This window comes from Hevea brasiliensis, chromosome 18 (genome assembly GCF_030052815.1).
Source record: "Hevea brasiliensis isolate MT/VB/25A 57/8 chromosome 18, ASM3005281v1, whole genome shotgun sequence".
Taxonomy (NCBI): Eukaryota; Viridiplantae; Streptophyta; class Magnoliopsida; order Malpighiales; family Euphorbiaceae; genus Hevea; species Hevea brasiliensis.
Window position 1 is genome coordinate 38,904,395 of NC_079510.1, and position 17,483 is coordinate 38,921,877.

General features: G+C 33.6%; 1 protein-coding gene and 1 long non-coding RNA gene across 2 annotated transcripts; both read right to left on the minus strand.

The window, feature by feature from the left end:
* Positions 1-6,207: 6,207 nt before the first annotated feature.
* On the minus strand, positions 6,208-7,811 carry LOC110658498 (uncharacterized). The gene is made up of 2 exons (XM_021816138.2): positions 7,727-7,811; positions 6,208-7,639 (listed from the first exon to the last, which is right to left on the minus strand). The coding sequence occupies exon 2, from the start codon at positions 7,531-7,533 to the stop codon at positions 6,544-6,546; it is 990 nt and encodes a 329-aa protein (XP_021671830.1). The 5' UTR covers positions 7,534-7,639; positions 7,727-7,811; the 3' UTR covers positions 6,208-6,543.
* Positions 7,812-8,388: 577 nt separating this feature from the next.
* On the minus strand, positions 8,389-11,257 carry LOC110658499 (uncharacterized). The gene is made up of 2 exons (XR_002495591.2): positions 11,096-11,257; positions 8,389-8,854 (listed from the first exon to the last, which is right to left on the minus strand). It is a non-coding gene; the product is annotated as an uncharacterized LOC110658499 (long non-coding RNA).
* Positions 11,258-17,483: the final 6,226 nt, after the last annotated feature.

A 17,483-nucleotide genomic window follows, 5' to 3' on the forward strand; every position in this document is an offset into this window, starting at 1 on the left:
TTATTTGAAGACAGAGTTTACATCGTAGAGAAATGCAAAGGCAACACAAGCATGTTAAACATGGATGCCTAGAAACCACATTCTCTCAAATTACTATGAACGACAAAGGACAAACAACATGTAAAGCCTAGTTCAGCCAAAAGTTTCTGCAGTGAGTTTCAGATTCTTCATGTGCCCAAGATGCCGAGATAAGATAACTAGTTCACCACAAAAAATTTTAGCATAAAATTAATATGATGCTCACCCAATCGATTTATACGAGTCAAAAGTTTGTTCAGATTCATATAAAGTTACCTTGAATCAACCATCAGAAAATACAGGCCAGCATAAGTTTTGTTAGTGATAAACACTTACTTTGCTGGAGGGGTTAGAACAAGTTTAAGAACTTAACATGGTAAGTCAGTCTGATCTAAGCAAGTAGTTGACTTTGTAACTGAGATGCATTTAGGGCTCTGACCATTGCCTAACTGCTAAATATACTGCAAACCTATAGTAGCGGTTGCTTCTGCATTTGTTGTATGAAAAGGTTCCTTCATCAAAACACCTATCACATTTTGTTACCAAATCCTTGAAATGTCTCAACCTTGTACGCTTGGACCAACTCAGGGTAATCCTCCTTGTAATAAGCCAAAAACTTGTTCTCAAACTGTTTTCTAGACATTTTTAGTGCTGAAACAACATTTACGTCCTTTTTAATCAAGCCCTTCGACATTAGCACATCCAAAACAGAGCATCTTGGCATGGCATTTCTCTCCAAACTGATCTTAAATAGATGTGGGGATCCAACGAGATTGAGCACATTAGCTCAACAAATCGATCCAAAAATAAATAATATGCCCAGCAAAAAACAATCTCTTTGATGAATTCAACTATGATTTCATTTACAAAATAGATAATTAATTAATCAAACCAAAATTTGCAGATAAAATTCTTCCAAGCAAACCAAATTAACAGTCATTTTGTTCTGGTGATATCCATCGGGGAAAGTAACACTCGATGGACAATGAATCCATCATTAGCTTTGTGAAACTTCATAAACTAGCCTATACTATCTAATTTTCCAATAAAATCCTCCTAGAGGCAAAGAACTATCAGCTATATGAAACAGGGGGACAGAAACTACAAAACAAACGATAATAAGAAGAGAAAGGGCACATATCAATTCACAGATAGAGATATCAAAGAATTTCAATCTGGCATACAGAAATGCAAAGGAAACACAAGCATATCAAACATGGATGCCAAGAAAACACATCAAATTAAGTAGTATCTCTGATCCGTGGATCAACAATTAATGTGCTCCAAAAATTCTCCCATGATATGAAACCTGCACTTAAATGTATGTCTTGAACTTTAAAAAATTGCAGTTCATTACTTAGATGAAACAGCTGAAAGATCAGCCTTGGGAATGAATTAATGACATTAGGAGCAATGTCATAGTTACCCTAGTAAGCTTTCTAAAATTGGAAGTCAAAGCTATGAATTTGTTTCCTTTGCTTAAGTAGATCTTTTGTGTTCCAACTTATTTGAAGACAGAGTTTACATCGTAGAGAAATGCAAAGGCAACACAAGCATGTTAAACATGGATGCCTAGAAACCACATTCTCTCAAATTACTATGAACGACAAAGGACAAACAACATGTAAAGCCTAGTTCAGCCAAAAGTTTCTGCAGTGAGTTTCAGATTCTTCATGTGCCCAAGATGCCGAGATAAGATAACTAGTTCACCACAAAAAATTTTAGCATAAAATTAATATGATGCTCACCCAATCGATTTATACGAGTCAAAAGTTTGTTCAGATTCATATAAAATTACCTTGAATCAACCATCAGAAAATACGGGCCAGCATAAGTTTTGTTAGTGATAAACACTTACTTTGCTGGAGGGGTTAGAACAAGTTTAAGAACTTAACATGGTAAGTCAGTCTGATCTAAGCAAGTAGTTGACTTTGTAACTGAGATGCATTTAGGGCTCTGACCATTGCCTAACTGCTAAATATACTGCAAACCTATAGTAGCGGTTGCTTCTGCATTTGTTGTATGAAAAGGTTCCTTCATCAAAACACCTATCACATTTTGTTACCAAATCCTTGAAATGTCTCAACCTTGTACGCTTGGACCAACTCAGGGTAATCCTCCTTGTAATAAGCCAAAAACTTGTTCTCAAACTGTTTTCTAGACATTTTTAGTGCTGAAACAACATTTACGTCCTTTTTAATCAAGCCCTTCGACATTAGCACATCCAAAACAGAGCATCTTGGCATGGCATTTCTCTCCAAACTGATCTTAAATAGATGTGGGGATCCAACGAGATCTGGAAGCTGTAAACAAGCTTTGGTCAGATAAAACTCCATTAGTTGCTTAATCTTCTTCTCAGAGGCAGTCATGAATAGTGGTTGTGTTCTAAATGCCATAATAATATCTCTTTCTGACCAGCCAAAGCTCATCAAGAACTTTTTCTTCCTTTCCCATTTCAGGTTGCTCATAGCAGACATTGAATAAAAAGCATATATAAAGGACTTTCCCGTTGGTTCAAACCCCATTTCCTTAACTTCTCGAACCACTTCTTCTAAAAAATGAACCCCGCGGCTTAGACACCGTGGCCACGTTAATAATAACCTCCTAATACTGGGTTCAGGCACACCATGAGCTCGCAAAGTGCATATATTAGACAACAGCACCTCAGTACCACAGGAAAGGAGATGGGGGCCTCGCTTCAAGGCGAAAAAAACATTCTCATCGGTCTCAAGCAACCCCCTAAGGAAATCAATAGTGGGCAAAATCCGTTTCTTTAAACTAGCCGTTAGAATAGCTGAATTTACACATAGAATATTATGCAGGTCAGGCCCTGCAATACCCAGTGATTCAAAATATTCAATCTTAGGTTCAAGGGTTTTTTCTGGATGGGCTAGAATAAGTTGAGGTTGATTTGAAATTAAGGTAGCAATTTGAGATTTAGTAAACCCATTAGCTCTTAACAGTCGAAGAACCAAGTCTGGTTGATCTGTGCTCTTAATAAGAACATACTTGCAGACTGAAGCAGCCCTATGTGGTGACAACCCACATGAGTTGGAGAGGTAAGAGACTGTTAAAGATTGGGCCGTTGAGCTTGAAGCCGAATTTACTGAAGTTAGGGTTTGAATATAACGACCGTAACAAGCTTTGGCATCTATGAAGCGCCTAAGATTAATGAGTAATTTGAACACGAAAGAAAACATTTCTTTAGAAAGAAGGGGTTTCAGCAATGTAAACTTACAGGATAAGAGAAGCCACTAATGGCGATTTTTGCAACTACAACCGCAAACCCTATTGGGAAAATGGCGGCAGAGAGCCCCTTCGAAGTTCACTGGCTCTGAAAAGAATCTTAAAACGGAGGAACCGGCGAGCAAGAAAAATGGAAAAAGGATCCGGCCACCTGGTTTCCCATTCTACCCGATTCCAGTACATTATCATGTAAATAATTTTAATATTAAGAAATTTTTATATTAAATTAATAAAAAAATATGACACCACACTTTTTTAAAATAATATAATAAAGCATTTTTTTAAATTAATAATAATAAATGAAATTATTTACATTTTATAATAAAAATATACATAATACCTTCCTTTGTTATTAATTTATATTAATTTTATAAAAATATTAGATTTATATGTTTTTTTTAGAAATGTCACAAATTTTCACGTTAATCTAATATATTTTATGTGAATAATAAAATTGTAAGATAATGTATAAATTTTTTAAAGCTTGAAATTTTCTTGTAAAGTAAAATAATCTTACTTTATTTTAAATAAAAATAATTATAGAGCCACCATTGTTTTTAAGTAAAGTCACCAATTTTAAATGGTTCGATCATTATGATTTATTTTTGAATTAGAAGATTAGAGAAAAAGGGAAAATTATTATTTAATTTTTGTATTTTAATATAATTAATTATTTAATTGATGTATTTTAAAAAATATATTAATTAATTTTTATATTTTAATTTTTTTAAACTATTTAATCCCTCTATTAAATTTTTCATTATTCATACAATTCAAACTACTATTTAATCCCCTATTTTAAAGAAACTAAAAAGTTAATCACTATATTTTAAAAAATATTACTATTTAATCCTTATATTTTAGTAAAATTAATTAATTGATCCATCTATTTTGAAAAATATATTTTTAGATATGAAGAAGATTAAATTTTAATTCACCTTTTTTTTTAATTCTAATTTTTTGAACATCATTTTTATGTTTTCTCTAAAGGAAATTGATAGAGCTTGTACCGTCTTTATGACAAACGAAAATAAAGAGAGAGAGAGAGAGAGAAGTAGTGTACGTGTAAAGAAAAAGAAATAAGGAATAATAAGAAAGAAATAAAAGAAACAGAATTAGAATAATTTAGGTGTAAAAAATAATTATAAAATTAAATTATTAACTAAGTCAAATTATAAGGACTAACTAATATATTTTTTTAAATCATAGGGACTAACTAATTAGTTTTACTAAAATAGAAAGAATATATAATAGATTGATTAATATTATCTAAAGAAAAATTGATGAAGGATTAAACAATTTAACAGAAGCAAAATATAGAAATTAAATAGTATATTTTTTAAAATATAAAAATTAAAAAATTAATTTCGTTAAAATACAGAAAATAAATAATAATTTACCATAAAAAAAATTTGAGGGAAGAGAATTCCTTAAACCACTTTGCCCAAAATCAGCTCAGTTCCAAGAAATTCATATTTTTTAAAATTTGACTTAATATTTAATCCTTGTTTAAATAAACAAATTTTTAAGTTTTTGTCTTAATTAAATCAATAACTTTCCGTTTAAATTTAAATAGACCTAAATTTTAGAAACAAAATTAAAATAATAATTTTTCTAATTTAAATTTTATATTAATAATAGTTTCTTAGTAAAATATGTTAATATTTTATTATTAAAATATTAGAAATATATATTATTTACTAGAATTAATATATAATATTTCTTCGAGTATCACCATTACTCCATTACAAAATAGATTAAGCTGTAAAAGAAATAAGAACGAAAATGAAACAAAATGGGAACTTGAAAATGTTCACATGTAATTACATCATTTGAATGGGAAGAGACAAAAACACCAGAGCCAGATAGAGGCAAGGATCATGAAGTGGGAAAAACATGTAACAAATCCACAATTTAATTTTGTTTAAGTGATAAGGAACTGAAATGCAAAAGTATAAATGCCACAAGCAACAACAAACAAATGAAGAATAGGAAGAAGATGAGAAAAACCAACACTTATTCAGCTTAATGCTAACAATACAAAAGAATTCAAGGAAGATTATCAACCAAAAAGAAGCCATGGTAATGCTTGGAGCTTATTTATTCCACCAGCCATGAACAACTAATATTGAAACTAAGAGGAAGAAGATGAGAAAGACCAACCTCTATAGTATCCTATACCATCTAATATGTCCAAAGATACTCAAATGTAAAATTTACAAGCAAAAGGGCAAAGCATAATTTCTAAGTAGCAATTCAATATTGCTAACAAGGCTGTGAATACATGGTTCATTGCAACTAAGGTTTTTCTTTCCTGTTCACATAAAATCCACTACCAAATTGCACAATAGCATCTCATTCCTGTTTCCCACACCCAAAAAATGAACATATCAAGCAACTGATTGAGCTAAAGCATACACAAAATTTGCAGAGTTACAAAATCAAATCAAGTACTAATGTACTATAGGTTGATAGATAGATATAATTGATCTAACTTAGTATCTCTAATCAGTGGATCGGCAATGTGCTTCAAAAATTTTCTCCCATGATATAAAACCTGCATTTAAATGAATGTCCTTAAACTTTAAATCTTGCAGTTCATTACTTAGACAAAACAGCTGACACATGAGCTGAGGGAAAGAAATCAATGGCCAAGGGGCCATATCAAAGGCACACTACTAAGCTTTCATAAAATTGAAGTTTGCTTAATTGATCTATTAAGCACCAACTTATTTGAAGAGAGAAAGTTTTTTACATCATAAAAAAAAATGCAAAGGTAGCACAAACATATTGAAGATGGTGCCTGGCAACCACATTCTCTCAGAATTAATATGAACAGCAACCCTCGTTCAGCAAAACTTCTCTGCAGTGGATTTCAAATATTTCATGGGCCAAATATGATGAGATGAGAAAATAATTACTTCACCTGTAAAAGATTATGCATAAAATGAACATGATGCTCTCTAAATTGATTTCTTATAATGAATCAAAAGTCTGTTCAGATTCACAAACAAAATTACCCAGACCAGGCCATCAGAAAATATATGCCAGCATCAGTTTTGCCTAAATTTTATCACCAATAAACATTTACTTTGCACGAGGGGGTTAGAACAAGCTTAAGAAGTTAAAGATGGTAAACGAATCTGATCTAAGGAAATACTTGACATAGGAATGGAGAAGCATTTACAGCTCCAACCATTGCCTAACTGCTATATTGCAACCCTATAGCAGTTACTTATGTATTTCTTGTGTTCAAAGCTTCCTTCATCATATCACCTATCATATCCAATTACAAAATCCTTCAAATGTCTCAACCTGGAATGCCTGGATCAATTCAGGGTAATCCCCCTTGAAGCAAGTAAAATACTTGTCCTCAAACTGTTTCTTCGTCATATTCAATGCCCCAGCAACACTCACATTCTTCTTAATTAATCCCTTAGAGATCAGCACTTTCAGAACAGAGCATCTTGGTATGGCATTTCTCTCCAAACTGATCATAAATAGATGTGGGGATCTTACAAGATCTGAAAGCTGCAAACAAGCTTTGGTCAGATAGAACTCCATTAGTTGCTTCATCTTTTTCTCAGAGGTAGTCATGAATAGTGGTTGTGCTCTGAATGCCATAATAATATCTCTTTCTGACCAGCCAAAGCCCATCAAGACCTTTTTCTTCCTTTCCCATTTGGAGTTGCTCATGGCAGACATTGAACGGAAAGCAGTTACAAAGTACTTACTCGTTGGTTCAATCCCCATTTCCTTAAGTTCTTGAACCTTTTCTTCATAGAAATCAAGTCTAATACATAGTAATCGAGGATGCAATACTATTAGCCTCCTAATATTGGGTTCTGGCACACCAAAAGCACACAAAGTGCATATTTTAGACATCATCAATGCAGTATCCAACCTAAGTACACTAAAGCATTGCTTCAAGGACAATATAAAATTCTCCTCGGTCTCAAGAAACCCCCTAAGGAAATCAATATTTGGTAAAATCCGATTCTTTAAACTAGTTGCTAGAATCCTTGGGTCTCCATATAGCATCTTGGGCAGCAACGGAGCTACAAAACCCAGTGACTCAAAGTATTCAATCTTGGGTTTAAGGTTTTTATGGGGATCGTATAGAATAAAATGTGGTTGCCTTGAAATTAAGCAAGCAATTTGAGATTGAGTAAATCCTTTAGCTCTTAAGAGTTGAAGAACCAAATCCGCTTTATCGGTGCTCTTAATTTTTACAAACTTGCAGGCTGAAGTGGCCATTTCTAGAGACATCCCACATGAGTTGGTGAAGTAATGGAGTGTTAAATGCTGTTGTTCTTTTGAGCTTGAGGCTGATTTTAGAGATGAACTATAACGAGCGTAACACGCTTTGGAGCGTCTGATGGCATGATTTATGAGTAATTTGAATAAGAAACGAAACATTGATTGGAAATAGAAAGAAGGGGTTTGAGGAATGTAAACTTACAGGATATGAGAAGCCAGAAATCGAGAGCTTTGCAATTAGAAACGCAAACCCTGCTGGAAAAATGGCACAAAAGAGGCCCCTACAGAGCGAGCGGGTTTAAAGCTAGGGAGGAGAATTTCGACGATAATTGGGTATATCATGTTGATGTTGCACCTATTATAACTTAATTTAATATAAAACAAATATTCTTTTATTACTATTTTAGATTTTGAATTTATAGATCCTTATAAATTTTTAAAAAGGCACAATTTATATTTCTATATCTAATATTCTCATAAATTATATTTTGAGAGTATTAATTTAAATTTATAAATATTTAAATTTAAAATATTTATAAATAATCTGTAAATTTTTAATGTATTTAATAAAAAGTGATTTACAAATATAATTATAATTGAAATATAAAATTATTTTTTAAAATTAAATTAGAGTATATGATAAATTTTAAATATTAAATAAAAATAACATAATAAATTATTTAATTAAATTAACTTATAGATATAATACTTATAAATACAAAAATGAAAACTCACTTCTTCAGACCTTAATTTTTTTTAATTTAAAGTTTTTTTTTTTTTAGAACTACAAAACAAACAATTAAATTTTATAAACAGCAGGTTACATAAAATGAAAAAGGGTCAATTACTACGGCCAAATCATCCATGAATATAAATTTTCAATTGTCTATATTTTTATTTTCTTCTTTTAAGAGAAAGTTAAAATGTACCAATATTATGATGCTTATTTGAATTGCCAAATTTTTTCTCTCAAAAAAATTTTTCCAAGCAGCAAACCAGTATTGTTAGCAAGGTTGCAAATGCGTGATTCTTCACAACTAAGCTTCTTCTTCCCTATTTACAGAAAATGCAGCACCATGATGCACAACAGCAACTCATTTCCTTTTTTTCCACACCCAAAAAATGAACATATTAATTCACAGGCAGAGATATCAAAAAATTTCAATCCAGCATGCAGCTAGGAGACTTCTGTACATAATATCCTTGGCTCAATGACAAAAATAAAGCGTCTAAGATTTGCAGAGTTACAAAATCAAAATAAGTAGCTGTATCTCTGATCCATGGATCAGTAATTAATGTGCTCTAAAAATTTTCTCCCCTGATAAGAAACCTGCATTTAAATGAACATCTAGCAGTTCATTACTTAGATGAAACGGTTGAAAGACTGACCATGGGAATGAAAGTAATGACATTAGGAGCCGTATCATAGGTACCCTAGCAAACAAGAAATGCAAAGGCAACCAAAAATATTAAATATGGATGCCTAGAAACCACATTCTCTCAAATTAATATGAACAACGAACGACAAACAACTTGTAAAACCTAGTTCAGCCAAAATTTTAAGCAGTGGATTTCAGATTCTTCGCATGCCCAGGATGCTGAGATGAGTTAACTAGTTCACACCACAAAAAATAAAATAAAATAAAAAGCATAAAATGAACATGATGCTCTCTAAATCAATTTAAATGAATGCCTTAGATGAAAAAGCTGACACACGTGCTAATGGAAAGAAATCAATGACAAAGGGCCATATCAAAGGTACCCTTGTAAGCCTTCATAAAATTGAAGTTAAAGCTAGGAATTTGTTTCCTTTGCTTAATTGATCTATTATGTACCAAGTTATTTGAATAGACAAAGTTTACATCATAAAAAAATGCAAAGTTAACACAAGCATATTAAAGATGGGTGCCTGGAAACCACATTCTCTCAGATTAATATGAACAGCAAGCCTTGCTCAGAAAAAAATCCTCTGCAGTGGATTTCAGATATTTCATGGGCCAAAGATGATGATATGGGAAAACAATTACTTCATCAGTAAAAGATTTTGCATAAAATGAATATGATACTTTCTAAATTGATTTCTTATAATGAATGAAAAGATTGTTCAGATTCACAAACAAAATTACCCTGAACAGACCATCAGAAAATTCATGCCAGCATAAGTTTTGCCTAAATTTTATCAGCAATAAACATTTACTTTGCTAGATGGGGTTAGAACTAGCTTAAGAAGTTAAGATGGTAAACCAATCTGATATAAGGAAGTACTTGACATGGCAAATGAGAAGCATTTACAGCTCCAACCATTGCCTAACTGCTATATTGCAAACCTATAACAGTTATGTATTTCTTGTGTTCAAAGCTTCCTTCATCAAATCACTATCACATCCAATTACGAAATCCTTCAAATGTCTCAACCTGGTATGCCTGGATCAATTCAGGGTAATCCTCCTTGAAGCAAGTAAAATACCTGTCCTCAAACTGTTTCTTCGTCATATTCAATGCCCAAGCAACACTCACATTCTTCTTAATTAATCCCTTAGAGATTAGCACTTTCAGAACATAGCATCTTGGTATGGCAATTCTCTCCAAACTGATCATAAATAGACGTGGGGATCTAACAAGATCTGAAAGCTGCAAACAAGCTTTGGTCAGATAAAACTCCATCAGTTGCCTAATCTTCTTCTCAGAGGCAGTCATGAATAATGGTTGTGCTCTGAATGCCATAATAATATCTCCTTCTGACCAGCCAAAGCTCATCAAGACCTTTTTCTTCCTTTCCCATTTCAAGTTGCTCATAACAGACATTGAACGGAAAGCAGATATAAAGGACTTGCTCGTTGGTTCAATCCCCATTCCCTTAAGTTTTCGAACATTTTCTTCATAAGAATCAAGTACAGAAATTAGTAATCGAGGATGCAATACTACTAGCCTCCTAATACTAGGTTCTGGCACACCACAAGCACATAAAGTGCATATCGTACACAACATCAATTCAATATCGACCCTAAGGACACTAACGCATCGATTCAAGGCCGAGATAACATTCTCCTCGGTCTCAAGAAAGACCCTAAGAAAATCAATATTTGGCAAAATCCGATTCTTTAAACTAGTTGTTAGAATAGTTGGATCTGCACATAGCATCCTGGGCAGCCGGGGAGCTACAAAACCCAGTGACTCAAATGATTCAATCTTGGGTTTAAGGATTTTATCGGGATCGTATAGAATAAGATGTGGTCGCGTTGAAATTAATCTAGCAATTTGAGATTGAGTAAAGCCTTTAGATCTTAGCAGTTGAAGAACCAAATCCGCTTTATCTGTGCTCTGAACATTAACAAACTTGCAGGCTGAAGTTGCCCTTTGTAGAGACAACCCACATGAGTTGGTAAGGTAATTGAGTGTTAAATGATGTCGGTCTTTTGAGCTTGAGGCTGAATTTACAGAGGAAATATAACGAGGGTAACACGGGTAACACGCTTTGGAGTCTATGATAGTATGATTGAAGAGTAATTTGGAAAAGAAACGAAACATTGATCGGAAGTAGAAAGAAAAGCTTCGAGGAATTTAAACTTACAGGACATCAGAGGCCGAAAATGACGAGCTTTGCAATTAGAAACGGAAACCCCATTGGAAAAATGGCCGAAAAGAGCCCCTTCACTTCACTCGCATGGACAGGGGGTTTAAAGCGTAGGGAGGATTTCGGCGAGGACTGAAATTGCCACAGGTTGATGTTGCACGTGACGGGGGGGAGGGGGGCATTGAATTGAGAGAAAATTATCATGTAGTCCCTTTACTTTAATAAATTAATTATTTAGCCTTTATATTTATAATTTATATTATTTAATTATTATATTCTATTTTTATTAAATTATTTAGAGGGTATTTAACTCCGTTTATATAGTTTGCGCTTAGCTGGTCCCAAACCCAGATAAAGAAGGAAGATTGCGGTAAGTGACAACTAGCGTAAAAATTTTGTCATACCTTATAATATAAATTCAAATGATATAAACATTGGGGTGTCATCTACTTACGATACGCTACATCGGAGTCCGGGTGTAGTAAAAAATATACAAGGGTGTAGGGCATTCACCGAAAGCGACGCACCATACTAGCGCCCGGGTGTAGTGTTAAATGAGTAAGGGTTCTCACATCATGGACGAGTGTAGCTAAAGAAGTTAGTCCATAAGACAGATAGTGGAATAGAAGATATCATAGAAGTAGATCAATGAGGAAAAAACAGGATAGTAGGAGAATCAAGGTTGGTACTTAGAATGTTGGATCATTTATAGAAAAATTAATGGAGCTTGTGGATACCTTGGAGATGAGAAGAGTGAATATTGCTTGCATTCAGGAGACTAAATGGGTAGGAGAGAAAAGCAAGGAAGTGGGTAATTCAGGGTACTGAATGAGCGAAAGCATGGTAATTGGTGCATTGCAGCATTAAATTTCAAAATTTTTCTTCTAGGATTTCATGCATCATGCCACATCTCTTATGTGCCTAATTAATTTCAATGCTCAATTGCATATTAAAACACTTTTAATATGTATTAGGATCTTCATTTGCCATTTAAGATTGTGAATTAAAAAATTAATTCAATTAAACCCTAGTTTGAAAGAGAAATTTGGGTACTAACCTCTTTGATACAGTATGGATGCAATTGATGCATTTAGGAAGCTCCTAGGACCCCAAGTGTTGTCCCTCTAGCTTATCCACATCAAGATCACCAATGGCAGCCCCTAATTTTGCTTCTCAAGCCTTTGCCAACCAATTATAATTTGGGGGTTTGCTTTTAGAGAGGTTATATGTGTGTATAGGACACTAGAAATAATTTCTAGCAATTTTAATTCTAAGGGAATTGATGATTTCTCTTTGAATTGTTGAAGAAAGCAAGAAGAGGAGATGGGAGAGAGATGCCGCCACCTTTGAGAGATAAGAGAGAGTTATGTATTTCTTCTTTTCTTTTCCCTTTTATAATTAGGTTAAATAATCACTTAAACCCTTTGCCACATGTCACCACCATATTACATCTTATTTTTAATTGACTTAGTCACATTAAGCCAAGTGTCAAAGCTAGATTTAATCTTGACTTTGATCACCTTGCATGATAGGAAGACAAATGGCAAACTTATATGATGCCATGTGTCACCATCTCATGGTGCCATATGTCATCATGTAAAATGACCAAATTACCCTTATGTTTTAATTTTGAGTTCTCAACCCAAAATCATTATTTCTCCTCTTCTAATCAATTTATATCAAATATAAATTAATTAATTAATCTCCATTAATTAATTTCTCACAATTAAATTCATATTTAAACACTTTAAATATAAATTTAACTTATACTATACATCCAATAACCTAGATTTGGTTTCAAGCCATACTAGGGACTTTGCAATCTCATTGCAAACCAAACCTATTTAATTAATCAATTAAATCATATTTTACTTGGTGATTAACTTGTGTATGTGTGTGACTCACTAGGCTCATCACTAATTCGCAATGAGAAATGATATTAACTCTTAATATCATTAGAACTCTTTCTTACCATAAATGATTTCTCTAAATCATTTTAGGTATCTCATAGACCATGGTTGACACCTAGCATAGCGTGCCATGGCCACCCAATCAATAGTAAGGAATACCTTAAATGAACCTATAATCATATATTACCATGCACTAGAATCTCTACGTTACAAAATCCCAATTCGAGCTGGAGTCATGGTTAATGTTAAACCCCATTTGCTATGAACATTATGTTCTCTTCTAATTCCAGTTCTTGATTAATTAGATTTTCTTGTTAGAAACTCTTTTTTGACTAAATTTATCTATCCTGGCCAGGAACTTGAAACATCAAGAACCATTAAATGAACATAGGATTTTATCCCTATTTACTTAGGGTAACAGATTCCATCTTGATCAACACCTATCTCCGTATATAACTAGTAGGAGCCGACACATGCCCATATACCCATACACAGTACAAGTATGAAAGCAGAATCAAACTCAAACCACCTATATACAAGATTGTGTTATCTCAGGTCTAAAGATTATATGCACTGATATGATATATGACAATGCATTAACAAGAGTAAACTCCATGTGCTTATCATATGCGTCACTGGTTCGGCCTACTTATCATGTATAAGTGCCTATCATGTTTGTTATGTGGCATGAGACTCACCACTCCATCTTATTTATATCTCATATAAATACCTTGGGAACAAATATAATTATAATCTTTCTAGATAAGTCATGTCCTTTGTGAAGTATTCTCGATTGTGAACCAATTTATGATATTTTGTGCTAGAAATACTGTCACTCATATTCTTAACAACTTAATAATAGAATTTTTAACAAAATATCAATGGACCTTTTCTATTACACATAAATATATTATGTAAACAGAAAGTGAAATTGTCTTTTATTAATAAAATATGCACAAGATACATATAAAATGATATGCTCTAGGGCATACTGCTAACAATCTCCTACTAGCACTAGAGTCATTCATTACAATATCTTAGACCCATCTTCTCAAGATGACGGTCTAACTGAGCTTGTGACATAGGCTTCATGAATGGATCAGCTGGATTATCAGCTGATGCTATTTTCTGCATGGTTATATCGCCCCGCCCAACTATCTCTCTAATAATGTGGTAGCGCCTTTCTATGTGTTTGGATTTCTAGTGAGACCGGGGTTCCTTGGCCTATATGACCGCTCCATTGTTGTCACAGTAGAGTGGAACTGCTGACTCAATGGAAGGAACTACTGCAAGTTCTGTCATGAACTTCTTTATCCAAACAGCCTTTTTTGCAGCATCTGATGCAGCAATGTACTCGGCCTCTATAGTGGAATCAGCAGTGGTACTCTGTTTGGAACTCTTCCAACTAACTGCACTTCCATTACAAATGAACACAAACTCAAAGGTAGACTTTCTATCATTGATATCTAATTGGAAATCAGAATCAATATAACCATCCAATTGCAAGTCACCACCTCCATAAATCAAGAATAAATCCCTAGTTCTTCTCAAGTACTTAAGGATATTCTTGACAGCTATCCAGTGTTCCAAACCTGGATTGGATTGAAACCTGCTAGTCAAACTAACAGCATATGCGATATCCAGCCTAGTACACATCATTGCATACATCAAACTTCCAATAGCCGAAGCATATGGAATCCCGGCCATTTTATCTCTTTCTTCTGGTGTCTTTGGAGACATCTCTTTAGAAAGGTGGATACCATGTCTTACTGGTAACAATCCTCTCTTGGAATCAAGCATGTTAAACCTCTTTAACACTTTTTCCAAGTATAGACTTTGGGATAAACTAATTATTCTTTTCGCTCTATCTCTATAGATGCGAATTCAAAGAATATAGGTTGCCTCCCCTAAGTCTTTCATGGAGAATGTATTTGACAACCATACCTTGACAATTGTCAATATACCTATGTCATTATCTATCAACAGAATGTCATCCACATATAAGACAAGGAAAGTGACAGCACTATCACTAACCTTCTTATATACACATGGTTCATCGATATTTTTTATAAAACCAAATGACTTAATGAATTCATCAAAACGGATGTTCCAACTGCTCGAAGCTTGTTTTAACCCATAAATGAATCGCTTTAGCTTGCATACCTTGGAACCATCTTGGGATTCAAAACTCCTACGTTGTTCCATGAAAATGTTTTCATCAATGTATCCATTGAGAAAAGCTGTTTTGACATCCATCTGCCAAATCTTATAATCATAGTATGCAGATATTGCTAATAGAATCCTAATTGAATTAAGCATGGTAACAGGCGAGAAAGTCTCCTCATAGTTGATTTCTTGCCTTTGGTGAAACCCTTTCGCTACTAGCCTTGCTTTATAGGTTTTTACCTTTCCATCAAAACCAATTTTCTTCTTAAAAATCCATTTATTCCCTATAGGTATAATACCTTCAGGTGGGTCAACAAGGTCCCAAACTTGGTTCTTATGCATGGAATTAATTTCGAATTTCATAGCTTCAATCCATTTTGAAGAATCTATATCTGATATAGCTTCTTCATAGGTAAGAGGATCATCTCCATGATCTACTTCTTCATGAGCAAACAACTCTTGTTCATCTTCATGAAGAAAACCATATCTCACTGGTGGGTGAGATATCCTGGTTGATCTGCGAGGAATTACTGTAGATGTTTCATCAATAGGTGTAGGTTGACTAGATGGATCTATATCCATTTGATTTGTTGGTTGGTTAGAATTCTCCAATTTTAACTCTATTTGCCTTCCTTTACCACATTCTTGAATAAACTGTTGTTCAAAAAATATGGCATCTCTGCTTATCACTACCTTTTGTGATGTAAACAAATAAAAATAATATCCAAAACTTTCTTTTGGATATCCAACAAATCGACCTTTTTTTGAACTGGTTTCCAATTTATCAGTGTTCAGCTTTTTAATATAAGCTGGACAACCCCAAATCTTAAAATGCTTAAGACTCGATTTTCTTCCATGCCATATCTCATAAGGTATGGAAGAAACTGATTTTGATGGAATCCTATTTAGAATATGCAAAGCTGATTCTAATACAAATCCCCAAAAGGAGACTGGCATATCAATATAGCTCATCATACTGCGTACCATATCTAATAGGATACGATTTCTCCTTTCAGATACACCATTCAGTTGTAGCGGTCCTGGAGTAGTCAGTTGGGAGACAATGCCATGTTCTTTCAAGTATTCAACAAATTTAGTACTTAAGTATTCACCTCCACGATCTGATCGAAGAGTTTTAATACTTTTTCCTGTTTGATTTTCTACTTCACATTTAAATTCTTTGAACTTTTCAAATGATTCATATTTGTATTTCATCAAATACAAATACCCAAACCTTAATTTATCATTAGTAAAGGTAATAAAGTAATGAAAATCACCTCTAGCCATTTCCTTAAATGGACCACATACATCACTATGTATCAATTCTAAAATATTTTCAACTCTTAGCCCTTGTCCAACAAAAGGTGATCTAGTCATTTTGCTTTGAAGGTAGGATTCACAAATTGGAATAGGTTCAGAACCCAATGAGGATAAAATCCCCATTTTCTCCAGTTTTGCAATCCTATCTTTTGCAACATGACCTAATCTTAAGTGCCAAAGACGTTTTGGACTAGATTTGATTTTCATAATGGCATTATATTCATTTAGATTGCTTGCATTCAATTTGTGTTTATCATTATTATCCAAATAATAAAGACCATCATGCATATAACCCGAGCCAACATATTGATTTCCAAAATAAATATTGCAAACATCATTTGTGAACTGAAATTCATAACTGTTTCTAGTCAAACTAGATATAGAAATGATGTTCTTAAAAGCATCAGGTACATACAAAATATTGTTTAAACACAAAACATGTCCACACATGTAAAAAGATTTAGATCCTATGGCTAAAGCTTCAACAGTTGAGCCATCGCCAATCCGGAGTCTAACATCTCGAGCATGCAAGCTGCTACTATTTATTGGTTTCTGCATATCATAAGAAATGTGAGAACTGGCACCAGTATATGAACTATGAGCATCATCAGCATCTAAATAACAAGATATAGACATACCTTCTGAAGGTGTGTCCTTCTTGTCCTTCAGAGAAGCAAGATACTCTGAGCAGTTTCTTTTCCAGTGCCCATCCTTCTAGCAGTGGAAACACTTTCCTTGCCTTTGTTAGCTTCGGTCTTGCCCTTCTGTTTGGCTATCTTCTTGGAAGGTCCAGGAATTTGAGGTTTTTTATTATTATTACCCTTCTTCTTTTTGGACTTTCCAACATAAGAAGAATATGTAATCAAAGCCACCTCTTTTCCTTTATTGCCCGGGATATTCTTTTGAGCAATAACTAGCATGTTAAGTAAACCAGCCAAGGTGTATTCCTGCTTAGTCATATGGAAATTTGTCACAAAATTTCCAAATGA

Excerpts from the sequence above, each read along its gene's own strand:
- LOC110658498 (XM_021816138.2), bottom strand. The coding sequence starts at position 7,533 with ATGTCTCTAGAAATGGCCACTTCAGCCTGCAAGTTTGTAAAAATTAAG.